This window comes from Stomoxys calcitrans, chromosome 3 (assembly GCF_963082655.1).
Source record: "Stomoxys calcitrans chromosome 3, idStoCalc2.1, whole genome shotgun sequence".
In the NCBI taxonomy this organism is placed as follows: domain Eukaryota; kingdom Metazoa; phylum Arthropoda; class Insecta; order Diptera; family Muscidae; genus Stomoxys; species Stomoxys calcitrans.
This window is the reverse complement of record NC_081554.1, coordinates 53,661,607-53,689,065: the sequence shown is the minus strand read 5'-3', so window position 1 is coordinate 53,689,065 and position 27,459 is coordinate 53,661,607. Positions and strand designations below refer to the sequence as shown.

Sequence of the window (27,459 nt, the reverse complement as noted above, 5' to 3'; positions counted from 1 at the left end):
ACTACATTCACCCGGTAGCCATTTACCGCATTTGCTAGCGTGTCTGCATGAATGTTTTCTAGACCAGCTTGATATGCCGCTTGATCTAGAGGTTCTCTCTTGTAGATCTAGATCATGTAGATCTACCTTAAGGCTTCTGTACGTACGCCATCGCGTACTCCTTCAGTTGGAGAGACATCTCAACTTCTCGCATCACTGCGTGGAGGGTCGTCTTCTCCGACCATCCCTTGAGTTATGCCTGAAGTTCTTCCACGTCAGATTGTTTTGTTTGAAATGTCAAATGCTAAGTTTGGTAATAAGCATAATTGTTTCTTTACATTTACGATACATTTGTTCTACATTTACGAGAGTGTAACCAGGCCTTAAGGTTAAGCCAAGCGAGCAGCCGACACAATTTTTTTTTTTTTAATTTTTGGCAGTACTTGGCATTGAGGATGTCAATTTATTCTTTTTTACATACAATCTTTGTTTAGGTTTCTCCTATTTGATGAAATTTTCAATCGGCAAATGTGACATCCTTAATAATGTTCATGAAATTTTCAATCGGCAGATTTGACATCCTTAATGATGTTCATGACCTAACCTTCTATTAGTGAATCCTGGATAGTTTTAAAGGGCCTAAGATACAGATGCAAAAAATTCGATACAGGTGCTACATTTTTCATATAATTTTCTATTTGTAAGAAAAAATTGTGCTACATATAGTGTAAATCATTGATGGACACACTAACACATGTGCACGCTTTTTGCAAGCCCATGGGCTTATGTTCTTGTGCACGTACACAAAAGTGTACAAAAGTATGCGTATATTTGCCCACCACTGTTGGTGTAGATGGATAGAAGCGCATATTTCGCGAGTATAATTGACAGCATAACACAACATATCAGTTCAAAGTTATAGTAAAATTTTATCGAAACTGATGCTTATGAGGATTAACAAAATACTTTCCGAGCAGATTTAACCCTGAGGTAATAATTCCCCCAGAATCGATTGGTTGGGCGTTTCTGTTTTCTACAAATTGGAGCGGCTTAAATTATTTTGTTAGAAATTTCAGACCTTAGATGTTCAACCACAACGCGCTGTTCAATGTGTGTTCTCATACTGTAGGCGGATCGTGCTTTAATCTCCGGATTTCCACCTTAAAGATCCATATCACACTAGGCGAATGGTGGTCAAAATCTTTTAGTAAGAGTAGAGATAGAACTTAAGCCTGCTGGTAGGCTTCTTTATCCTAGAAATGAGGCTAATAACAGCTACAATTACAATTTTTTTTTGTTGCAAAGTAAGTTTTCGACAAAAAGGCAACATTTGAAAAAATTTTTTTATTACAAGAGCAAAATTTTTTTCCGTTGTAAATTTGTTTGTTTGCTAAAATAAAAAGTAAAAGGTGTTTGAAAAAGACCAATGGGGTATGACATTCACCCTTATTCCCGTTGTTGAAGGCGAAAATCGACAGCAGTCGTAGTCGAAGGCGAATTTCACATTTAGTGGTATTCTGTAACTTATTCACCTTCGAAAGTTTGAAAACAGAACCAGTAAGAAAAGGCAAAAGTCGGGCGGAGCCGATTATATTATACCCTTCACCACCTGGTATACGTAGTACTTTTTATATGTAGAATTATCTCGAAATCCATTCAGACTTTAATTTGGATACCTATTTAAATATCTAATAGAACCTTGCAAGATTTTCCTACGATAGGGTAACAAATTTGGATTTCCACATCCTTAAAAGGCCATATCCGACAAAAGATTGTATGGGAGTTAAATCGAAACATGTGCCAATTTTGATTACCCATACTGGGATGTCAAATAGAACATCACACGCCCTATATTGTAGAGATGTGACCGAAATTGTTGCTTTTATTGCCTTAAAAGTCCATATCGGATAAAATATATACAATAGAGCCATATGTAAATCAGGACCGATTTTAATGAAATTTTGCGCAAGTATTGGAACGTCAAATAAATTGTCTCATGCAAAATCGGTCGATAATTGTGGATTCTACGGGTTAAAGTCTATTTCGGATGAAAGATATATCGGGGACCTATATCTAAACCGAATTTTATGAAATTTTGCACACGTATTAAGACGTCAAATAAAACACCTCATACTACATCTTGTTAAGATCGGACTAAAATAGTGACTTCTACAGCCTTAAAAGACCATATCGGACAAAAGATGTATATGGGAGCTGTCTTAATCTAGACCGATTTAGATTAAATTTTGCACTCGCATTGGGACTTTAAATAAAACAACTCACGCTAAATTTTGTAGAAATCGGGCCAATATTGTGCCTACTAAAGCCTTTAAAGTCCAAATCGGATGAAAGATATATATGCGAGGTATATCTAAATCTGAACCGATTTTTATGAAATTTTGCACAGGTATGAAGAAGTCAAATAAAGCACCCCGTGCTAAATTTTTGTAAACATCCGACCACGATTGTGGCTGCTACAGGCTTAAAACTCTATATCGGATAAAATATATATAGGGGTGCTATAACTAAATCTGGCCCGATTTTGAAGAAATTTTGAACACATATGAGGACGTTGGATAAAGCACCCCGTGCCAAATTTTGTAAAGATCGGAACAAAATTGTGCCTACTACAGCCTTTAAAGTCCAATCGGATGAAAGATATATATGGGAGGAATAATTAAATTTGAACCGATTTTTATGAAATTTTGTAGTCGTATTGGAACTTTAAAGAAAACATTTCGTGTAAAATTTTGTAAAGATCCGATCAAAATTGTGGCTGCTATAGCCATAAAATTCCATATCGGATGAAAGTTATATATGAGAGCTATATCTAAATCTGGACCGATTTTGGTAAAATTTCGCATACATATGAGGACGTTGAATAAAACACCCAGTGCCAAATTTTGTAAAGATCAGACCAAAATTGTGGCTGCTACAACCTTAAAACTCCATATCGAATAAAAGATATATATGGGTGCTATATCTAAATTTGAACCGATTTTTATGAAATTTTGTAGTCGTATTGGAACTTTAAAGAAAACATTTCGTGGCTGCTATAGCCATAAAATTCCATATCGGATGGAAGTTATATATGGGAGCTATATCTAAATCTGAACCGATTTTTAAGTAATTTGCACACATATGAGGACATGGAATAAAACACCCCATGCCAATTTTTGTAAAGATCGGACAAAAATTGTGGCTTCTTCAGCCTTAAAAGGCCATATGGGATGAAAGATATATATGGAGCTATATCTAAATCTGAACTGATTTTTATGAAATTTTGCACACATATGAGGACATTGCATAAAACACCCCATGCCAAATTTTCTAAAGATCGGACAAAAATTATGGCATCTACTGCCTCAAAAGGCCATATAGAATGAAAGATATATTTAAAAGGCTATATGGGATGAAAGATATATATGGAGCTATATCTAAATCTGAACCGATTTTTATGAAATTTTGCACACATATGAGGACGTTGCATAAAACACCCCATGCCAAATTTTGGAAAGATCGGACAAAATTATGGCATCTACTGCCTCAAAAGGCCATATAGAATGAAAGATATATTTGGAAGCTATATCTAAATCTGAACAGATTTTGGTGAAATTTTGCACACATATGAGGACGTTGCATAAAATACCCCATACAATATTTTGTAAAGATTGGACCATAATTGTGGCTTCTTCAGCCTTAAAAGGCCATATCGGATGAAAAATATATGGGAGCTACATCTAAATCTGAACCGATTTTTAAGAAATTTTGCACACATATGAGGACACTGAATAAAACACCCCATGTCAAATTTTGTAAAGATCGGACCAAAATAAAGGCTTTTACAGCCTTAAAAGGCCATATCGAATGAAAGATATATTTGAAAGCTATATCTAAATCTGAACCGATTTTTATGAAATTTTGCACACATATGAGGACGTTGCATAAAATACCCCATGCCATTATGGCTTCCACAGCCATAATCTGAATCGATTTTTATGAAATTTTGCATACATATGAGACCGTTGAATATTTGAGACCATATTTCGTAAAGATCAGACCAAAATTGTGACTTCTATAGGCTTTAAAGGCCATATCGGATAAAATATATATATATGGGAGCTATATCTAAATCTGAACCGATTTCGTTCAAAATCAATAGCATTCGTCATTGGGCCAAAAAAGAGACTTGTGCTAAATTTCATGACAATCGGACAATAAATGCGACCTGTAACTTTATCACAAAAATACATGGACAGACAGACGGACATAGCTTAATCGAATCAGGAAGTGATTCTAAGCCGATCGGTATACTTATCAATGGGTCTAGCTCTTCTCCTTCTAAGCGTTGCAAACAAATGCACAAATTTATAATACCCTGTACCACAGTGGTGGTGTAGGGTATAAAAATATTGTGGTAAATAAAAAAAATAATATAGAAGTAGGTTCCCTACTCTTTCGACAAACAGGCGCGATGTAGTTTAAAATGCAATTAACCATTTGACTTATGTGATACCAAAAATGTAAACAAGTTTTTGTCTTTGACAACCACTTTTTAAAAATTTTGACATACGACTACGCCATCGCCAACCGGAATAAGGGGGATTATCTTCGACTTCATTATATATGTGCGACTTATATGTTTATTAAACTGGAAAAACTCATCATGTATGTGTCAATACTTCTGAAGTCGTCTGACATATTCTTCGGACTATGGAAGACAAGTTTCTACTAAATGCATCATTATTAAAAGAGGATCTAATAAAGTAAAAAAAAATAATTATTATGACCAAAATAATTCCTCTAAAAAAATATCCAAAAAAAAAATAAGCAGTTTGGAGAGGTGAAAGAAGCCACATTGCAAAAAGTTGGCAATTAAAAATATGTCTAAGAATTCAATCAATCAATAATATTTCTAAAAATTACATTTCTTTTTGTTCATTACTTGTTGTGTTACTTGGCGAGTTTAACTTATTGTTGGCCATTACTGGCACACTGTTGTCGTTATCACTTGTGGCAATTGCCATGGCAGCAGCTTCCAAAGTGGCAACTTCGATGCTTGGAAGTACTGCAGATGATGAGGATGATGATGATACTGTATTAGCATCATTTGTCAGCCTTAGATCGATACCTCCTACGGCTCCTTCTGAGTCGTCGATGGCGGCTGTTACCAGTAAAGTTGGATTATTGGGTTCTGGCTGTATCGCCCCACCACCAACAGCTCCAACTGGTGCTGGCGATTTCAAATTTTGTGCCGAAGACGTTGAGGCAACATTGTCCGCTACATCAAGAGTTTCTGCTTTACTAAATTTTGGCCTGAAACTGTTGCTCTCCGTATTGAGTTCGTAGTTGCGAAATGGATCTTTGAATTTAGTTCTATTAGCTGTTGAGCTGCCTGATTTGTGGCCCGCTGGGCCACTACTTCTTAAGCGCCTAGATTGTGTTGTATTTCTGTGACTGCTTAGAGTAGGACTTTCTGATCTAGCTCTTTGCAAAGGAGCTCTGCCACTCGCGGTCGGCACTGTTCCCCCACTCAGCGAATGATCATAGTCCCTAGATCTACCAAATTCAAAGCCGTTTTGCCATTGCACATGCACATTCTCATAGGAAGGGTCCTCATAGCGTCTCGCCGCTGTTGCTCCTGCTGCCCCACCATAACCATCTGTTTCACGCAAACGATTCAAAGTATTGTGTAAAGGTCTTGCAGCAAATTGTTCATTGTGCCTTCGATATGTGCCTCCCACACCAGCAGCAGCATGCATTTCTGCTCTGGCATTAAATCTTACAATATCTTGTGGTAGACCCGATAAACGTGGTGTTCCATAGGGATTTGCCATTTGTGCCGCAGCTGATGCAGCATCACAATCCACACAGTCGCGTGAAAACATAAAATTAAAATCAATAACTTTACAATCGGCCCCTTGACCCATCCACAAGGGTAACCATTTGTTGACCAAAAGCCATTGCAGACTTGATTTTGAAATACGATTTACCGAATTATTCTGTTCACTCATCACCGAGTTATTGGCATTTGAAGATGATGATGTTGTTTGTTGAGCAGATGACTTTTGTGCGTAGCTTGAGGATGATTTCTTTGTTAGAGCATTTTTAAGGGAAGACACGGTTTTTTCAGTTGCCGAAGCCGATGAATTCTTTTCGGTATTATTGGAGTTTTTGCTTGAGCCCGACGAACTGTTTAGACTTTTTATTTTAGGAATGGCTCCTGTAGCTCGTAAGGATGATGAAGATGATGCAGTGTTAGTGTCAGTATTGTTGTTAAGAGCATTTGGATTGATGAGAGGGCCAGCAGATGCAGCTCGGCTCTCACGATCTTTTGAGCTATTGGGAGTGCCTGTAAAAATCCAAAAAAGAGGAAAAAAATTAGTTACTCCATAATGAAAAAAAGAAAGAATTTAAAGTTGTTTTATCCCCTGTCGTGAGGTTATTGGTAAGCAATTGTATTCGGGAAGGCTGTGGTCTATGATGATGATGTTGGCATCGTTTTCTTCCGACTATTACAGACCTCGTTTAGTGTGCTATGAGGAAGTTGTGCGGATGACCAACAGGCTTGTCATAAACCCCAAAAGACGGAGCTGGTATGTTTCCCCAGAAACGAAATGTGGGAGTTTTTAAGGGAAAATTTCTCCTACAAAATCATCAACGACACTGTTCAGCAGGAGTGAGGTCAAAAAAGTGGTCAATCGAGATAGAATTCCTATTGTATACCATCAAAGGAATCTTGGGTGACCCTCGACAACTTCTTCTCGATTTCAGAGCTATGCTACTGTTACCTGTGATAAGGTAAGAACCAAGAGCAAGGTCCTCAAAACTTTGACGGCGAATGGACAAGGAAACCCTATTAACAATTTGTAAGGCGATTGACCGATTACGCAGCTCGAGTGTGGGTCACAGGGTTGCGAAACGCAGAGTAGAACCTAACAGACTTATCAAAACTCGGCATTAAGGTCAATGACGGGCTGCCACCGGATGCAAGCATTGACCATCTACACGAGGAGACCAAGGCTCTCAAGGTTAACGATCATAACTAAACAGGGAAATCACCACAATTTCCAACTCACCGAGCTGGTACCACCTCCTAGGGATAAGAAAAAGAATATTTGGAAGTGAAAGAGCGAAATCCGTCAACATCTCGCTGATCCACTTACAACCGCCTCACACAGCACGGGTCTGTAGCATATCCACCAAAATGATGAAATCAACCTTGTCATACCGACCGAATATAGTTTTTTATGGACAGATGACGAAAAAGATTTGCTTAGAAAGACCAGAAAAGTCTGGCCCCATTTAGATTCGGATGGTGTAACAAACTGAACTCGTATCGTACGTGGTTAGATGGTGCCATTCACGATATCTGTCTTGTATGCAAGCCAGAACCCTATGGCACCAATCTGTATACTTGAAGCGATCTTGGCTGCAACAATAGACGACATGTCCTAGATGGCGGGAAGTCGTTCTGTCCGGAGGTCAAGTAGCTGGGCGTTATTCTTGACCGGAAATTGAGCTTGGAGAAGGATAGTCGAAGTCATCGTAGCGGATAGCATGACCGCCGCACTGCGGCACGCCGTTCGGACCAGGGCTGCAGGTCTGACACTCGACTCTGATACCGGGTCTAAGTCGGAGTCGCTGTATTAAGGCGGAGTCGGAGAGTGGTTTGGGGGCAAGCGTGCTCAACTACGAACCAAACTCCTACTCCGGCCTCAAAACCCCGACTGCGGTCGTCTCTGCAGCCCTGGTTCGGATTCGGCTATAAGGAGGCCACTTATCATCGAGCTTAAATTTGAGTAGGACAGCACTCATTGAACAATCCCATGGCAGCCGGTTGTACGTATCGGATTGACCCGATGGAGATCTTCATCGGCAAGTGCTGCCGTCTCAGTGTACAACACACTGCTACAACAACAACATTCACTGATATGTGAGGAGTTTGCTACTGTTCCTTAATGGAATGCTCATGTTCGAATTTGCAAGGGGACTGGCTGCTTGGTATGCAAATGCTAATTTGTCTACCAAGCAGCAGGAAAATGCCAACACTTTGCTTGGGTTGGCGCTGCGGAGTGGCGCAGGCTCTAAGCCCGGGGTTTTCGGTGACATGATCGTAGTTTTCCCTGGGCTGAAGAAGCGTAACTTTGGAATGTTGGTGGGAGTCTTGACTAGCCGCATCGATGTCAGATTGCTGACATCGCGATGGGATCGAGCCGAGGAGAATTTCTGCAGTCTGTGGGTTGTTGTTGTTGCCACATTTCTGGATGTAGCGATCTTCGTCAAGCTCCAAAGGTGAGCAGGCTACTTCCGGACCGATCGCCGCGAGAACGTGGTGGTCTTTGGTAATTTAAAGGCGTGAGTTCTTGGCGTTTTCATATCGAGCATTATAGGCCCTCAGTATTTATAAATGAGCCGGTGCCGCCCGGGTTATTACTGTCCACTCGATACCGCTAATTGTCCGCGACTGCAATTACTGTTGGTCCGTATAGACCACTCCACTATCCGCAATCTGTGGACGCGCGTCATAATGGTGAATACCACACAGATCGGAGCTAAAAGCTCCAGCCCGTGTGGTGCCCATAGTTATCCCGTGCCGCGCACTCTGTGGGGGTGAGGAGTAGTTGGATATGGTCGAATATCGGCTGCGCCAATGTCTCGTTTTGGTGTTTAGAAGGCTTAGAATTGTGGGTGAACACCGCTTTTCTTCACTTCTTCTTCTTCAGAATCTCGACCCTCTTGGCTTTCTAACTTTTGTAAGTGCTGGGAGTGTGTAGAGGGGTGGAACCACAGTCGGTGAGGTTTTTCAGTTTATGTACCATGTGCGCCGGCGTTTCGTTTCTTTTATGTGCAAGAGAATGTGCTTTGTCCACGTGTCAATGTTTTCTTCCTCTCCTTTCGTTTCAGTCTTTCTTATTTCATCTCTTAATAGGACGAACACAATGGACGAAGGGGCTCTGAGGGAACAAATTTTCTTCTGTCCTAATGGCGGAATTATGGGGGCATTCTTTTGCCTTCATGGAGGCTGGAGATGCCGCGTGACGGCAGGCTATATGAGGCAAAGTTGCAGGCCATATGGGTCGCGAAGGATAATTAACAGGGGTAGTAGGCCTTCCTTGTTAACAGGCTGGATTTCGATGAATCCCCGGAGTGGGATCTTAGGGCTCGGGGTGTCCCGTGTTTTGCTATACATTCTCTATCTTTCAGACTTCGTGATCCTGAAAGCACTGCAGAAGCGGCCGGGCCTTTTGACGGAGAGTCGAACTGTGATAAAGGCTCTGGCGTCAGACCATATGAGATTGAGATTGGTTATGAAATGCAACGAACATTTTCAAATCATGAGAAGTCTGTCGATCTTTAGTGGATTCCGGTCCATCAAGAAGAGGCTAGGAAGTAAGACGGTCAACGAGCTACTCAGGAATGGATAGCTTATGAGCGCTTATCAAGCTACAGAATCTGAGAAAGGTCAAGGAGATGCGAAGCATTTTCAAACCATGTGAACACGGTCAAGCTCTGCTGAGTCCCGGGCCATTAAGGGCTGGTGGGAAAGAGCCATCCGAAGAGCTAGTGCAGAATGGATAACTAATGAGGGTCGAACGTGCTTCTGATTCACTAAACCCTTCTCTGTGCGAGCTTTTTGAAAGAGTGGATACCTTCTAGGATGAACGCGCCAATGATGTATGGACTGCTGCTGAGGGTTGCAGGTTGCCAAAGGCCCTATGGCCGAGTATTTCGTGAAATATGGCATTACTTATACCAGGACTGAGGAAGCAAGATCTCGGCCAACAGATGTTTGAATGGTTATTGCGCGATACGGACTTCTGTAGGGTCTGTGGTGACGAGAAGGAGTTGAAGCACCTTTTGTGCCATAGCCCCGCAATTTTGAGAAAATATAGGAATAACGGTCAACAGCACTCTGCGACTGGCTTCCCTTCAAGCACTTAGCTCTCTCAGCATACAGTAGAGGCCTGTAGTGTCTGACTGGATGTCGCATATGACGCCTCTAAATGTTCCTAGAAGTTGGTTTCCTCTTTATTTATATGTTTTCTCGTTCTAATGATGTACATCCTTTAATTGCGGATCCCGATTTATATTCTTCGTCTTGTTTTATATCCACTTCCATAGGATGCAGACTTGTTGTTTTGTTGTGATAAACTTAGAATTCATAGGAAATACCCTTTGTGCCCTGAGTTTATATACCAGTGATAAGCAAGCAATGAACTTTGGACCGGCCGGCAGACGGGAGGCCCGGAGAACACGATAGAGCTGAAGAGCGGGCTCTAATCAGGCACCAAAACGTCCGGAAATGGACTGTTTGTCTGTGTACGATCCGCCCGTATACCTGCGATCAATAAAAAACCTTGCATTCCAGTGATTTTCATGCTCATGGTGAAATAGCCCGTATCTCTTGGAAGTTTAATGAACAAATATATGAAATCGACGGCCAGCCATGATAGGCAACCATGATGAATAGAAAAAAATATATATTTTGGGGGACATAATCAAATAATAGCACTTACCACTAATGCTTAATCCCGAGTTAGAGTTTCCTGTGGCATTTCCAAACGTTCTACCCATGACGTTCTGAGTGTTTTCACCGTGTAAACAGCTAAAGAAAGAGGATGCACTATTTTTAACATTATTGGCATCCCGTTGTGAGGACGAGGCTGCTGCAGCTGATGAGGAGGGTGTAGTCCCACAGTTATTGCCATTGCAACTGGCGGTTGAGGCAATACTTGAACTATTTGTGGTTGTGGTTGAACCGGTATTAAGCCGTATGTGACCTACAGTACCAAAATGTGAATGGCCTAAAACTGCATAGTGACCACCCAAATTGTAGTGATCTATATTGCCACACGAGGAACTTAAGTGACGTTCTATGCGTCCTATACCATGTCCGATGACATTTAAACGGCCATAAACACGAGACGATCCACCATTGGTATTGCGATAAATGGGCTCATCGTGTATCTGCTCGTAGATATTTTCATAACGAACGGCTGGCTGATAGTTTATGTTGTAGTAGTTTTGAGATTCTGTATCATCAAAACTACGTTGTCGATGGCACGAAGATGAAGAAGTTGTGGTATTGTAATGATTACAAGTCACACCATTGCAGCGAAAAGCATTGAAACGGGGATTAGCTGAAAAAAAATAATAAAAAAAACTTGTTAACAGCTCCTTCAGAAGAATCATAATGAGAGCCTACCTGCATGTAGATCTAATTGAAAGTTTCGCCTAAAACCTAGACCTGATCGTACCGATCGGGGTATATCATAGTTTGCACCACCGCCATTGGCTCCCATGACACCTCCATTCATATTGACGGCATTTGCACGATCGTATAAATCATTGCGATAGTTGAAGTTATTCGTTGTTTGTCGGGATTTACTTTGAGTATTAGTATTGGCATCATTGGAATTCGATGGCGCTGCTTGTTGTGTCGGATGTGTTGGCTGCTGGGGAGCAACAACTTGTGGTTGCTGGGGCATTTCTTCGGCAGGGGCATTGGCGATATTGTTCACATTAATTGGTGCACCAACAATGTCGGCACCAATTGCACGAACGGCTGCATTGTAATGTTCTATGGATTCGTAGATATTTTCATAATGAGGATGTATAAGTTGCTGTTGTTGTTGTTGGTGATTAACAATATTTGATTGTTGCGGCTGATCCTGACGCACAAGACCAGCTGCACCCTCGATCGTACCTTCAGCTTGACTATTCTCATCGTCTACGAGACCATTAATTGCAATAACAGTCGCTTGTCTGAAAATTAAAACAAAAAAAAACACCGAATATTTGAATATGCAATTGATCTGAATATTAACAAAATGAACACTTACCGCACCAATGCACCCTGCTCTTCTATTCACATGGGTTTATCTATCATGCATACACCAGCATAACTGCGACCAATGGTCATGGCCGCGGGCAAAATCCTCCAGGTGTCTGTTTCCGGACTATATACCTCCACTGAGGACAAATTCGAATCACCATCATCACCACCCACAACATACAAGAGACCATCATGAGCCACAACGCCGGCATTGCGCCTACAGAATGACATATCTGCAACCGAGTGCCATAGATTTGTTTCAGGATCGTAAGCCTCAACCGATTTGCGTACCATGGGCCCATCGTGTCCACCTACAGCATATAAAATATTTTTTAAAACTCCCACACCGGCACCACTACGACGGGCTGACATATCGGCAACCTGATACCAAGTATCGGTCTCAGGATTATAACGCTCAACCGAGGATAGACATTGGCGCGTGAAACCATCATAACCTCCAACGGCATATAGAAGACCATTGACAACACCTACACCCACTGAACTGCGTCGAGTTGACATGGAAGCTATGAAACGCCAAGCTTCTGTTTTTGGATCGTACACTTCAGCACTACACAAACCAGTGGTGCCATCAAATCCGCCTACAGCATAAATGCAGCCATTAAGTACGGCCACACCCAACGTAGAGCGCCTGGCCTCCATGCTACTGCTGGTGGACCACTGATCGGTGGCCGGATCGTAGACATCAACCGTGCGAACACGCAAAGAGCCATTAAAACCTCCGACAGCATGAACTTTTTCGCCCAGGACAGCTAAACCAGCACTGAAAATAAGCAACAAAAAAAATTGAATTTAATAGGAACAACACAATTTAAATTTTTTTTTTGAGATTTTTATTTTAAAAACTTTTATAAAGACGAATTTTCAAAAAAAAAAAAAATAAAACACCTATAGGGAGAGGTTTCCCCTCCTGTGCGAGAGTATAACTCCCGGGGTGGTATTCGTCATAGAAATTTATATCTAAGTGACCGGAGTAGAGAAAGACGTTTTATTTTGTTCAGCGGAGCGAAAATGTGTAAGGGATGCCTGTATGGTCCAGCGCGTATGCAACGATTCTTCTGGTCGGTACAACTGAGAGGGCCTGGAACTACCCTTGTCCTGTGAATTGGTAGTGAGGATCCTAGAAAGTGGACTGGCGGCCGGATGGCAGACGTAGCTGTTACGGCACTTCTTCCAGTGCAAGCGGTTCCGTTGGCTTGGTGGTCGAGCGCTGGCCTGTCTCACCAGTTGGGAAGCAACCGCTCATTCGGTCAGGTGAACGACAAGAGTCTAGGGGTTTCGAGAAGTGTTACTTGAAGGATACGAATACTATGAGTACGTCGTAAGAATGCATGTGCGGTACGGCGATGAATGAGTGTTTACGTCACCACATAAGACTCGTGAGGAACTGGAAGAATCGAATATGTCGTACTTAAGAATACTTAACCCCGTAAACAGACTCAGGCGACATTGGAAGAATGGATTTATGAACCAAGAAGACTCTCAAGGCACTGGAATAAGCAGTTTACAAAGCTTATGAGTACGTCACCATGGAAGAAGACTTGCTAAGCACTGGAAAAATGGGTTTATTGTGTTAATGGTTACTTCACCACTTAAAAAGGCTCGCATGGCACTGGAAGAAAGGATTTGCGGATTTGGATTAATGTCCACACCCTCTTTGTAACCTAACCAACAGGTACGTCACCATGCAAAAAGACTCCCACGGCACCGAAAGAAAGGATTTAAAAAAACGCATTGGTCTTCCAAAGAAATTAATTAAAATTGCTAATGGGTACGTCAACAAGTAAAAAGGGACTAGAAGAAAGGATATACGACGCTTACAATAACGTCATTACGTAGGAAGACTCGTACGGCATTGGAAGAAAGGATTTACTATGCTTACGAGTACGGCAACGTATGAAAACATGCACGGCACTGGAAGAACGGATTCCGCAAATGTTTCGCTAAAGAAGTAGGCTGCCGCCATCGCGTCAATCCGGTACGTACAACCGGATACCAACGGATTGGCAGCTGGTTGTAGCTGTCACGGGAAGCTTAGCTGCGAGCTACCGGGCGCTTCCACAGGTTCCGGAAAGTGGAATAATCCAAAGGCAGTCGCGGACAATCAGTGGAGACTCTGAGGGAGAGGTCGGCCTGTACGGGAAATACTCAGTGCCTATGCCTTGATATGACAAGGCGAGTTATTGGCGCCTTTAAATAGTCAATGGCCGCCGTGTTCCCGCGGCGATGAGTTTCTTAGACCGGAACAAGTTTCCTCATCTACAGGAGCTTGACGAGGATTGCCACCTCCACAGGAAAATGTGGCTTCAACAACAACAATATTGGCAGCAACACGTCGATCTTCAATGCCGATGAAAGCTACCTACTTCTTGGATAAAATGTGTGGGTTGTGTTTAGTTGCGGGGACTGGCTGGAACTTGGCAATTAGTCTGCCACTGATTGTTGCGGACCTGTCCGTCGTGTTCCGAACTCCGGCAAAAATGGATTGAGTGTACAACGCATTCCCAATAATATAATACAGTTTCACTCTAACATTGACTCGTATAGTGTCCCTCTTGGCCGCAGTTACTAGGTTTCATTTGTAGCGTAAGCTCTTGCAAATACTGGAAATTCCAATGGCGCAGATACCACCGGTTTTCGGATAACGTATTGAAATATTCATTCATTGTTGCTCTGAATGTTTTTTATGTCGCATCTAATCCTAAGGAGGGTATAATGACGGATATTCCTTCCAAGCCTCTGACACCTGTTCCGTACTTCAACCTCCAGCTGCTCAAAGTAACGCACCAGTAAAAAGAACTGAAGAAAATCTCAAAAGTCTAGCCACATCGCCCAAGATCGGTAATTGTTGCGTTACCATACTAACGCATTGCCACTAAGCATTTCTCCGCATCTTCTGGGTCAGAATGTTGGCATTAACATCGTACATGTCAACTAGCTCCTCTAACCACTCTATAAAGTTCGGCCTCTGTCGAAGTTCACATTCCACTTACGGACTTGATCGACTTCGGCGTGCAATTCCGCACTCGACAAGGATCTACTGGCCCGTATGCGGTTGGGGAATAACGTCAATGGATTCAATGGTCTAGAGGCCCCTGACGTGAGTGATGCAGAGACAAGGTTTGTCGTGTTATCTGTTTCATAAGTAATGGAATGAGCTTATGAAGCACCTGCAGTTCCAATAATCTAAATAACTGCTCTGGGAATTCTTTGCACCAAGGAATTGGCGGAAAGCTCGCCACGACGACGGTGATTTCGAGTTTGAACACATTTAAATAATTGCCAAATTCCTCCTTTTCTAGGCTGTAGGCCTACGACGGGTGTAATATAGTCGCCATATCACGCAGACTGGAAGCTCGTAAGGTTTTGCGAACAAAAAAATAGATGTAGTGGGCGTTTAATAAAATTACTCTAAGCACGGTCCCTGCTCGGGCGCCACTGTACATTTTTCGAACAAACATTTTAATGAAATTTTCTCTAAAGACAAAATTTCTATGAAATGTTCTCTAAAGACAAAATTTCTACGAAATCATCTCTAAAGACTAAATTTCTCTAAGACAAAATTTCTACGAAATCTTCTCTAAAGACAAAATTTCTACCAAATCTTCTTTTAAGATGTATGGTTTGTGTGTCGTATCAAATCCTATGTAGGGTATAATTACGGATATTCCTTCTACACCTTTTCCGACCTTCAGCTGCTTAAAGCAACGCACTGGTAAAAAGAACTGAAGAAAATCTTCTCAAAAGTCTAACTATATCGTCCAAGATCGGTAATTGTTGTGTTACCATACTAACACAGTTGGCATTAACATCGTACATGTCAACTAGCTCCTTTAACCACTCTATAAAGTCCAACCTCTGTCCCAGCGGACATTCTACCTATGAACCTGACCGACTTCAGTGTGCAATTCAGCACTCGACTAGGATCTACTGGCCCGTATACGGTTGGCGAATAACGTCAACGGATTCAATGGTCTAGTGGCCGCTGACGTGTGTGATGCTGAAACAAGGTTTGACGTGTAATCTTTTTCATTTGTAATGGAATGAGCTTAGCCTTTCTGTTACGCTTTGAAGTAGACGGGTTGTGAAGCACTGCTCTGGGAATATTTTGCACCAAGGAATTGGGGGAAAGCTAGCCACGGCGACGGTGATTTTGAGTTTGAACACATTTAGGTAATTGCCAAGTTCCTTCTTTTCTAGGCTGTAGGCGCACGACGGGCGTAATATAGTCGAGATATCACGCAGACTGTAAGCACGTAAGGTTTTGCGTACAAAAAATAGATGTAGTGGGCGTTTAATAAAATTACTCTAAGCACGGTCCCTGCTCGGGCGCCACTGTACATTTTTCGAACAAACATTTTAATGAAATTTTCTCTAAACACAGAATTTCTACAAAATCTTCTCTGAGGACAAAATTTTCTCTAAAGACAAAATCTTCTTTAAAAACGAAATTTTCTCTAAAGACAAAATTTCTATGAAATCTTCTCTAAAGACAAAATTTCTACGAAATCATCTCTAAAGACTAAATTTCTCTAAGACAAAATTTCTACGAAATCTTCTCTAAAGACAAAATTTCTACGAAATCTTCTCTAAAGACAAAATTTCTACCAAATCTTCTTTTAAGATGTATGGTTTGTGTGTCGCATCAAATCCTATGTAGGGTATAATTACGGATATTCCTTCTACACCTTTTCCGACCTTCAGCTGCTTAAAGCACTGGTAAAAAGAACTGAAGAAAATCTTCTCAAAAGTCTAAGCCCAAGATCGGTAATTGTTGCGTTACCATACTAACACAGTTGGCATTAACATCGTACATGTCAACTAGCTCCTTTAACCACTCTATAAAGTCCAACCTCTGTCCCAGCTGACATTCTACCTAAGAACCTGACCGACTTCGGTGTGCACTTCAGCATTCGATAAGGATCTACTGGCCAGTATACGGTTGGGGAATAACGTCAACGGATTCAATGGTCTAGTGGCCGCTGACGTGTGTGATGCTGAAACAAGGTTTGATGTGTAATCTTTTTCATTTGTAATGGAATGAGCTTAGCCTTTCTGTTACGCTTTGAAGTAGACGGGTTGTGAAGCACCTGGAGTTCCAAAAATCCTCTTAACTGCTCTGGGAATATTTTGCACCAAGGAATTGGGGGAAAGCTAGCCACGGCGACGGTGATTTTGAGTTTGAACACATTTAGGTAATTGCCAAGTTCCTTCTTTTCTAGGCTGTAGGCGCACGACGGGCGTAATATAGTCGAGATATCACGCAGACTGTAAGCACGTAAGGTTTTGCGTACAAAAAATAGATGTAGTGGGCGTTTAATAAAATTACTCTAAGCACGGTCCCTGCTCGGGCGCCACTGTACATTTTTCAAACAAACATTTTAATGAAATCTTCTCTAAAGACAAAATTTCTACGAAATCTTCTCTAAAGACAAAATTTCTACGAAATCTTCTCTAAAGACAAAATTTCTACGAAATCTTCTCTAAAGACAAAATTTCTACGAAATCTTCTCTAAAGACAAAATTTCTACGAAATCTTCTCTAAAGACAAAATTTCTACGAAATCTTCTCTGAAGGCAAAATTTCTATGAAATCTTCTCTAAAGACAAAATTTCTATAAAATCTTCTCTTAAGAGAAAATTTCTACGAAAACTTTACTTAGGACAAAATTTCTATTAAATTTTCTCTAAAGACATAATTTCTATGCAGAAGACATAATGTGTATGAACAATTTTTTAAAGAGAATATATCATAGAAAATTTTCTCTGAAACAAGATTTTTATGAAATATTTTTTAAAAAAAAACTTTTGGGAAACTTTTCCTAAAGACAAAATTTTTAAGAACATTTCTATGAGTTTTTTTTTCTAAAAACAATTTTTCTATGAAATTAGTTTAACAGCAACAACTTACCGACATCTGCGATTTGGCATTTCTGCAGCCTGATACCATTTTTCTTCTCTCAAATCATAGCATTCTACTGAACGAATAGCTTTGGGCGCCTGACCCCCTATAACCAAAAGAATTTTGGGAAATCCAACCGGTTTTCTAGGCATAGTGCGTTGCGTTTTGATTTCATTTGGCAATAAGTGATATGTAAGAGCTTCAATAATGAGATTTTTACAAACGATATTTCCCTCCAAAAGGGGTTCTTTATCAACATTTTGAGTTATATACTCCTTGGACAACAAAGGCAGGCGTACATGTTCCATTAGGTCAGCGGTGTATTGATCGCGCAATGTGGGATCGTAACGTATCCAATTGATGACACATTCGTAGACTTTTTCTTCACTGGCCACAGAGATACGATCGTTGCGTATGAGAGAAATGACTTGTTCTGAAGTCAAATTTAAAAATTCATCGAATTGTATGACTTCGCTAAGATAGAAAAAATTTCATTAGACAAATAAGAACACAAGGGATTTCAATAAATAGATAAATGACTGACTGACTTACTTAAAGTGTTGTTCGATGTATTGTTCGGCATAATTGACCAAATCCACACAGCCATGCATATCGGCAAAATCACGTATGCCCAAACAATTGCTAGCATCCAATTGGGTTTGCAAATAATCACAGCAAGCATCGCGCACGTCGGTCAATTGCAAGAGATTAGCAGCTGTTAGCAGGACTTGAACATTATCTTCATTGACCTCCACCGTTGAGGTGTAGACGTATTCAATGAGTAATTCTAAAGCTCGATGGTCAACGCCCTGTAATGTTATACGCCCCTGTCGAGATTCCTCGAAACCCGTAAACATTGCATAGAAATATGGACTACACGATGCCAAAACCATTTTATGGGCTGGTATTTCAATATCATCAGCAATGAGGGTAACATCACAAAGGAGATTTTGCCTGAAATAAAAAGAATGAAAATTAAATCGGATAAATCAGTAAAGAAAGAAGCCCATTAGGTGTCGCAATAACTCGAATGGAGTGATTTCATATTCAGGGCTGTAAATAAGAGTCCATTTATGAAAAATTATTCTGTTTTAAAAATTCTTGAGGGGGCGCTAAAAAAAACTAGGGGTTACTTAGCCCACTGCAGAGGCCTTTCTATGCTTATTGGGCCATATTTAAACATGGCTCGATTTCTCCCATTTCTAATATCAGCCCATCAACGTCAATAAGAAGTATTTGTGCAAAGTCAGACGAAGGGTGAACATTACCATATCGACTTGTAATGACAGGGCTTATCATTAGTAAAGATTTCCCGAACTAGCCATTTAAAAAACTCTGAATGTTCCTTAATGAAACGAGAATTTAGGAACTAAAGAGGAGTGATAGACGGGAGAAATCTCTCTGTAACTCCCTCCGGAAGTGCAAGGTATTGTTCTCCTCTTCATCCTCGCGAAATCTGCTTGTGTCCAGATGTCGCCTCTCTCTAGTTTGGTAGAGTGCATAGACGTAACAGACGTAAAAATGACTAAAAACTAAGCTGGAAGGAAACGTAGAGTATTAGATGGGGACTGAAAGCTCTCCCTTAGGCCTGGACTGTACACTGGTTGCTTATAGTGGTGGATGGGACAGGGTTGCATCTCTCTAGTGTCCAAGTAATGAAAATTTTCCCCTTTTCCCCTATTATGGAACATGGGGATACTTCTGACATATCAATAAGTACTGTCCGATTCAAGTTTAAGCTTAATGATCCTCTTTTTTATAGCCGAGTCAAAATGGCGTGCCGCAGCGCGATACCTCTTTGGGGACAGGTTTTACATCGCATAGTACGCCACAAATGTCGTCAGCATTTGAAGGCAAAATTTTTTTGAAGTTCTCCAGGATTCGAACCCATACGTTCAGCTTCATAGGCGCACATGCCAACCTCTGCGCTATGGTGGCCTCAGTGTTCAAGTACACTGAGGTAATTCTTGAACAAAAACGGAACTGGAGAAGAAACATAGAGAAAAAGGTTAAAGGACATTTGTTTATGAAGTTCTCTCCAGCATTTGAATCCATGCGTTTAGCGTCATATGCGCACATGTGAACCTCTGCGCTATGGTGTCCTCAGTGTTCAAGTACATAGAGGTAATTCTTGAACAAAAACGGAACTGGAGAAGAAACATAGAGAAAAAGGTTAAAAGGAGACCGAAAGCGTTCTCGCAACTCTACTCTGATGGGACCGCCGATGCAGATGCAGCGATAATTAAGAGGCAGTGAAAGAAAATCGAAAAAACTAGTAAAAGTTATACCTTGTGAGAAAGGGTAGAGAAATCTTTTTGAAATTGGTTAGAGCTGCGGTATTAACGAGATCGTTTGCAAAATTTCAAAGCTCTAGGTTGTCCGATCGCCTTTTGGCAGGCCCCTAAAATTGTTCAACTCTGTATTTCGATAACATTGTTCGGGCAGCCAAATCTTCGTTTATGGTCTGACTTTAAATTTTTTTACAGGATAGAAAATATCTCTACCCGTCCTCACAGGGCATATTTTTTACAAGTTTTTTTTTTCGAATTTCTCCTACTGGACCTGTGTACGAATGTTTCGCGAACTAGTATGTCGCTTATCCTAGGGCTGAGAAAGCTTTTTGTCATCGTTTTCAGGATCTGTGGGGACGATGCTAAGCAATTGCTAGAAGAAGACATAGGATTATGGTTGAACACCTCCACAGTGAACCATACTTTAAAAATTCGGTCAGAAGTCTGTACGAAAGTCGGAAAATTCTTCCGAATTCGGATCCGAAATCTGTCCGAATTCTTACCGAAAAATATATGGAGTGGTTGACATGACTTCGGAAAGAAATATCGGAGGGATATCTTATGTTTCTGACAGAATGCGTACAGAATTCTGAACCAAAATTATGGCAAATTTGGAAATTATGACGTTGAGACTTAATGCATACGGATGTGCTTTCCGACTTGTTTACCGAATTTTAGAATAAGATTTTCAAGATTTTGGATGTTCATTTCGAATTGTCTTATCGAATTCCAACTGAATTCTTATAAAATTCGAGTGTGTTTCTGACAGTCAAATTGTCAAATATTCCATTAAGGATCACCTTTTTATAGCCAAATCCGAACGGCGCGCCGACAACTCTTTGAGGAGAAGTTTTTCGTGGATTGAAAAGTTTTTCTGATCTTCTCTTCAGGATTCGAACCCAGTTAGTCAGCGTAATAGGCGCACATACCAACCTCTGCGCTACGGTGGTCTCCAACAAAAATATGCAAAAATGCAAGCACAAAACTAGTAAGGAAAGGGAAAAGTCGGGCGGTGCCGACTGTATAATACCCTACATCTACCCTATAAGTACAAAGTGGGAGCTTTATCTAATTCTGAACCAATTTTGATAGACCTCGGAGGATGTTTTCAGATGGGTTATATAACAATCCCTATCAAATTTCGAGCAAATATGTTCAAACCGTCATAACTACGATTGACAAATGACAACGCCATTGCCAATTATCCAACATCCGAGGAACATATATATGGGAGCTATATCCAAATCTGAACCGATTTTGACCAAACTACTTAGATATTGTGGTTGTCGTCGAGGAAATCGTTGTACAAAGTTTTGGCAAGATTGGTCGATAAATGCGCTTGCTGTGGCTCTAGAAGTGAAAATCTGGCGAAATACTTGTATCGCAGCTATATCTAGGTTAGGTAAGAGTGGCAGTCCTTTACAGACTCACTAAGACAATTTTAAGTCCATTGTGATACCACAGTAGCGACAGACCAAGTCTTCTGGCGGGAATCGAACCCACGACCTTGCAGTGGCTCTAGAAGTGAAAATCGGGCAAAATACATGTATGGCAGCTATATCTAGGTTAGGTAAGAGTGGCAGTCCTTTACATACTCACTAGGACAATTTTAAGTCCATTGGGATACCACTGTGGCGACAGACCGAGGCTTCTGGCGGGAATCGAATCCACGACCCCCTCCACTGGTAATCCTTCCTGCTAAATTTCGAGAGAATCGGTCAAAAAATGAGTACGTTATTCAGAATTCCTTCTGGACTATCTGAAGAAAAATTAAAAAAGACCATACGACAAGAATTTCAGACATCGTTCAGAACTGTCAGAACAAAAATTCCTACAGACAAACAGTGCAGAAATAGTTCCTTCCCAACTGTCGGAAAAAAATTAAAAAACAAACCCCAAAAATTTCCTCAGAATGCCAAATAGGAAACGGAACGAACTCCGTAAGATCTTGTCAGAAGATTTCAGAATTTGTTCATATTTGTTTGACATCAGATATTTCGATCCCTGGGTATAAATGTATCTGCCTGGATTACCTCGAGGCACCTAGCTTTCTTGCCATACGGCAATACTGCAGAAAACTGAAGTGGCTGAATTGGCAAATTTCTCACCTATGAGATCCCTACCAAGAACCGACTGGTTCCCTTTGATTTTATCGTATGTGGCAGCAAAATCGTTACCGATGGCAACGGACCGGCACGGCCTGACAGTTCTTCCCATGGCTCAGAAGTGTTTCTTAGACTTCCTTTGTAGCTATGACTTCCCATGATGTGAGGCGAAAGCCTTTAGCGCTGCCTCAATTTAGATCGAGTCTATGCAACCAAGTAGCTGCTTCTGCTGCGAAAAGGTATTCCGGTTTGTCAAAAGGCATTATAACGGAGCATAAAAGAGGTCAAAAATTACATAGGAACTAAATAGGACCAGTTCCTATAAAAAATGGAACTTCAAGGATGGTGCCTAAAATAACTTTATATTCTCATGTCAACACTGAAAGAAAAAAGACAGTACTTTGCCAATAACGGCTGGTATTATTTTGTTCGCGTCATTGGCAAAGAATTTTAATAACATTTGGTATTAATTTAATACCAGACAAATGAGTCTATTAAGAATTGACGGCGTCATCAGCCAGAAGTGTTGTTGAGCTTTCTACGTAAAATATTGACGCCATAATAAAATACTTGTTAAACAAATAAATAAATTGTTTTAATACAATTTGTGTGCGTAAAAACCAGCTCAAATACTAGAAAGCGGTGAAAATGGAAATAGTAAAAATTCTAAGGACATTATACATCAAAAACATGATAGTCTCTTGTGTGGAAAACGATGATGTGTTGGTGTATTCATATGAACACCACTTCTGGGAATCAATGGATATGGAATGCTGGCTTGGGATAGCTGTGAACATCACACAGGGTGGAACAATGAGGTTTGATCTGTGTGGTGTTCAGTAGTGTCACGAGAAGCTTAGCTGTGAGCTACCGGGCGCGTCCACAGGTTGCGGATAGTGGAATACTCAATACGGAGTAGCTGCAAACGGCAGTCGCGGATAATCAGCGGAGAGTCTCAGTGAGAGCCCGGTCGGCACCGGCTCTTGCACAAATACTGAGTGACTATGATGCTCGATATGCCAAGGCGGCTTATTGGCGTCTCTAAATAACCAATGGCCACCCTGTTCCCTCGGCGATCGGAATGAGCTTGCTCACCTACAGGAGCTTGACGAGGATCGCAACCTCCACATGAAAATGTGGCTACAACAACAACAACAATGGATATGGAATCAATTGCTGTATACAAAGACTTGAGGTTGTTCTAGGTGTGCCATTACTTTTTGGGATTATGAACATAAATAATCGAAATAAAATTAGATTAAAATTATTTTTTATTTATTTTTTTTTTTTTCGTTCATTAAAGTGCGGAATAATCAATAACGGTTTGGTACTAAAACAAATAATGGTCTGGTACTAAAAGCAATAACAGATTGGTATTAAAACCAATACCAGTTCGGTAATAAGGGTAGTACCAAACGGTACTAATCGTTTTATGTTGCATCCATACCATCCGGTATTATTTTTGTACCATACGGTGTTGCATTACTATCAATACCGTATGGTACTCAAATGAGCACGTTTGGTAACAACTTTTCTATGGGTGTATTTGTTAGATTCAAGGAAGAAAGGTATTGGAAATAAGGGGCCTTATACATTCTACACTTTTTTACATTAGCCCACGGTTCAGGGCACGATAACAAAAAAAATAAACTGTCATGATGCTTTGGAATTCGCACAGCGGAGTGTTCCGTAGTAAGCGACCGGTCCATCAATGGACCATAACTAGAAAACTTATCGGTAACCTCGTTTCCGACTGAACGGAACTTAGTCCGGCATGATAGCTCTTTCCAAGACCCGGGAGTGCTTCTTACACTTTTTATGCGCGGAATTTAAGGGATCAAATTGTTGTTACCTTATTTATATACATACATATTTGATGCAATACTTTATACAGAAGTTAAGGTCTGGGTTACACATTAGCTTTGCTTAATCGATACTACTATAAGGATAGTCGAGAATCTAGATTAAACAAATATGTCATAACTACTTCTTTGTTATAGTTAATAAGATATTGTTTTTCTTCAACTTAAATTAAGACAAACTAAACGACCTCTAGTTTAATTGTTCGAGTAACTTAATGTAACTGGTTCAAATTGACCATTACGTTGCACGACGATAACATAATTGTAGAATTCTTAATTAAAGATTAGTTTTGATCGGTATGATATATAATTTGCGTATTTTGTTATTATTATTACTGTTTCAATTGCTTTTAATTGCTCATATGGTCAATACTCTGTTAATACCTAATCTAAACTTGTTCTTTAGTAGACTATAGAAAACATCGTTATCTGGATTATTATACAAAACACATATAACAATACATATATGTATATGTAATATCTCGATTAAGGGAAAGTGGCTTCCGCTTTGTAAGGGGAATGATAAGAGATATTGGCTGTAATCATACAAAATTTTAATCCATCTAATGATAATAAATAATAATATTACTCTTTACTTATTTACTTTAATTGCCTGTTTCAGAATATTTGGCCCATTAGGCGAACGTAGAATAGCGTTCCAGGCGACTCGATCTTCTACGCTCCTTCTATAATCTCTGTCTCTCACCGCTTGATATTTCCATCGGTTTGCGTGTATCATCGTGTTCGCCTTCAAAACACTTTATCACTGAAGCTTCTTCATTCTTTCCGACAACATGACCTAGCCAACGCAACTGTTGTATTTTGATGCGTTTAACATATATCTCATAACGTCCTCATATAGCTCATACAGTTCGTGCTTCATAAGACGGCGATACCCTCCGTCAATGCAAATTGGCACATACATTTTACAAAGAATCTTTCTCTCAAACACTCTAAGCACTGCCTCGTCTGCTTTCACATGCCTCGGAACCATATAAGAACACGGGAAGTATCAGTGTCTTGTATAGTGGATCTTCTTCTGTTGAAAGGTGGTCTTGTTTCTAAACTTAAACTTACTCAATCCAAAGTAGCATATGTTTGCCAGTATTATTCTTCGCTTTTTATCAATGCTAGTGTCATTCATTTCGGTTACGGCGGTGCCGAAGTAGATATAATGGCTGACTATCTCTAAGTTGTGGTCCTAACTTTCTCCATTTCCTAACTTTCTTCATCTGCTCGGTTGTACAAGACGTTTTGGAAGTTGATACCATCCATTTTGTCTTACGAGGGTTGCTATTTTTATATTTCGGGATTGAACAACCCTTGTGTTGCAATCTGTCAACTGGCATCTGTATCGTAGAGCTTGACATTTCTGAGGTAAAACGTACTCAGAACGTCTTGACACACGAGCGCTCAAAAAATCGTGAAAATTTTCGTGCGATTATTTTTTACAACTCTCGATGTGGATTAACTCAACAAAATTGCATCGATGAACTTAGTTCAATTTTTGGCGATGAAGCTCCTTCAAGGATTAGTGTTTATCGATGGTATGGTGAATTCAACCGAGGTAGTAGTTCACATCCAGACGAATTTCGTGAAGATCGTCCAAAATCAGTTGTTGTTCCAAAAACCATTGAGGCTGTGCGCCAACTGATATTGCAAGATCGTCATGTGATCTATCGTGAAATTGAGATAACCTTAGGCATTAGTGGGACTAGCATATATTCAATATTGCATGAACATTTGAAAATTTGTTCGAGGGGATATCTCAATCCGAGTGGCAAAAGTGGTTCGACAATTGGTTCAAACGCATGCAAAAGTGTATAGATCTTAATGGGGAATATTTTGAAGGAGAATAAAGCTATTTTCGATTATTAATATTTGTTTTTGTGTTCTCTTATCCCAACATATAAAAGGCAACCCTCGTATCAGCATTTACTACCCATTTTCACTGATTCTCTTTCGATTCTTTAAAAGGCTGCTTTTACTACTTAACCGTTGACCGACCCGTGATGTCGATGTCGTCGGCATAGGCGTGTGCATGTGTTGTCTTGTAATTAGTGTGGCATATCTATTCATCTCTGCCTCTCGTATAATCTTCTCCAGCAGGATATTAAAGAGATCACACGATAAGTTGTCTCCTTATCTTAAACCTCGTTTGGTATTGAATGGTTCGGAGAGACTCTTTCCTATTCTTACTTAGAACCGTGTATCAGTAAGTGTCATCCTGCAGAGTCTTATTAATTTTGCAGGGATACCAAACTCAGACATGGCTTGAAATAACTTTGAACGTATAGGGGTATCGAAAGAGGCTTTGTAGTCCATAAAGAGATGGTAGGAATTGATTTGTTCTTCTCGTGTTTTTCCAGGATGTGGCGCAGTGTGAATATCTGGTCAAGGGTGGATTTACCTGGCCTAAAGCCGCATTGATAGGGCCCAATTATCTCATTGACTTTAGGTTTTAGTCTTTCACATAGTACGCTCGAGAGTATCTTGCATGCAATGGGGAGGAGACTTATTCTTTTGTAGTTGGTACATTCCGTCTTGTCACCTATCTTGGATACGGGATATAATATACTGCGGTTTCAATAATCAAGTATGCGTTCTACTAGCCAGATCGGGCAGACAAGCTTATGCATACGCCTTATCAGTGTGTCGCCTCCGGTCCTAAATAGTTCAGCGGGCAACCCGTCGGCTCCTGCTGCCTTGATGTTCTAAGGTCGGGTTACAGCTACTTGGAACTCTTTCGGACTAGGAGTTCAATATTCTATACCATCATCAGGAAATGGTTCTGCAGAATCCTCTTCGCCGCCATCGTCGGACACTAGAAGCTGGATAAAATGTTTTTTCCATATCCTCAGCACACTATCTGTATCAGTTACCAGATTTCCTTCTTTGTCTCTGCAGGAGGATGTGCCTTTACCAAAGCCATCGGTTTGATGTTGGTTTCTTTGGTTGAAATTCAAGACTTCATATCAAATCGCTTACATTCACGTCTTTTCACTTCCTTTTTTTGCGGAATAGAAATTTCTCCCGTTTCTCCAAATTTACCCATTTTGTCATCAATCCCATGGCAGGCGGTTGTACGTAGCGGATTGACCCGATGGAGTCCTTCATCGGCAAGGGCTGCTACCTCAGTCTACAACACACTGCTACAACAACAACCCATTTTGTCATAATTAAATGAAGGTTGTATATAGGTATATAGGAACAGGGGATATTTCTCAGAAATCAATGAGTGCAGTCCGATTCAAGTTTTTTGCGCAATTAAAGGGGCCTACTTTTTATACCCGAGTCCGAATAGCGTGCCGCAAGCGAGACCTCTTTGGGTAGAAGTTTTAACATGGCATAGTACCTAGAGCTGGTAACTATCGATAATCGCAACATTCCATTTTTCGATATTTCTAATAAAAAGTATCGATACTATCGTTAATTTCCCATCATCTATATTTGAAACGAAAATG

At 40.6% G+C, this 27,459-nt stretch overlaps 1 protein-coding gene across 2 annotated transcripts in view; it reads right to left on the bottom strand.

Annotated features, from left to right (window-relative positions):
* Positions 1-356: 356 nt before the first annotated feature.
* The window catches only part of LOC106086966 (ring canal kelch protein), a 36,670-nt gene continuing 9,567 nt past the window's right edge, over positions 357-27,459 (bottom strand). Inside the window, exons 3-8 of one of the 2 annotated variants that reach the window (XM_013251810.2) lie at positions 18,290-18,691; positions 17,747-18,211; positions 11,826-12,599; positions 11,189-11,748; positions 10,500-11,123; positions 357-6,331 (exon numbers count right to left, since the gene is read on the bottom strand). In XM_013251810.2, coding sequence (XP_013107264.2) covers positions 4,902-6,331; positions 10,500-11,123; positions 11,189-11,748; positions 11,826-12,599; positions 17,747-18,211; positions 18,290-18,691 — 4,255 coding nt within the window. In that variant the 3' untranslated portion in view covers positions 357-4,901. Of the gene's footprint in view, positions 6,332-10,499; positions 11,124-11,188; positions 11,749-11,825; positions 12,600-17,746; positions 18,212-18,289; positions 18,692-27,459 lie in introns of those variants that run through there. The other variant, XM_013251811.2, reaches the window with a different exon arrangement.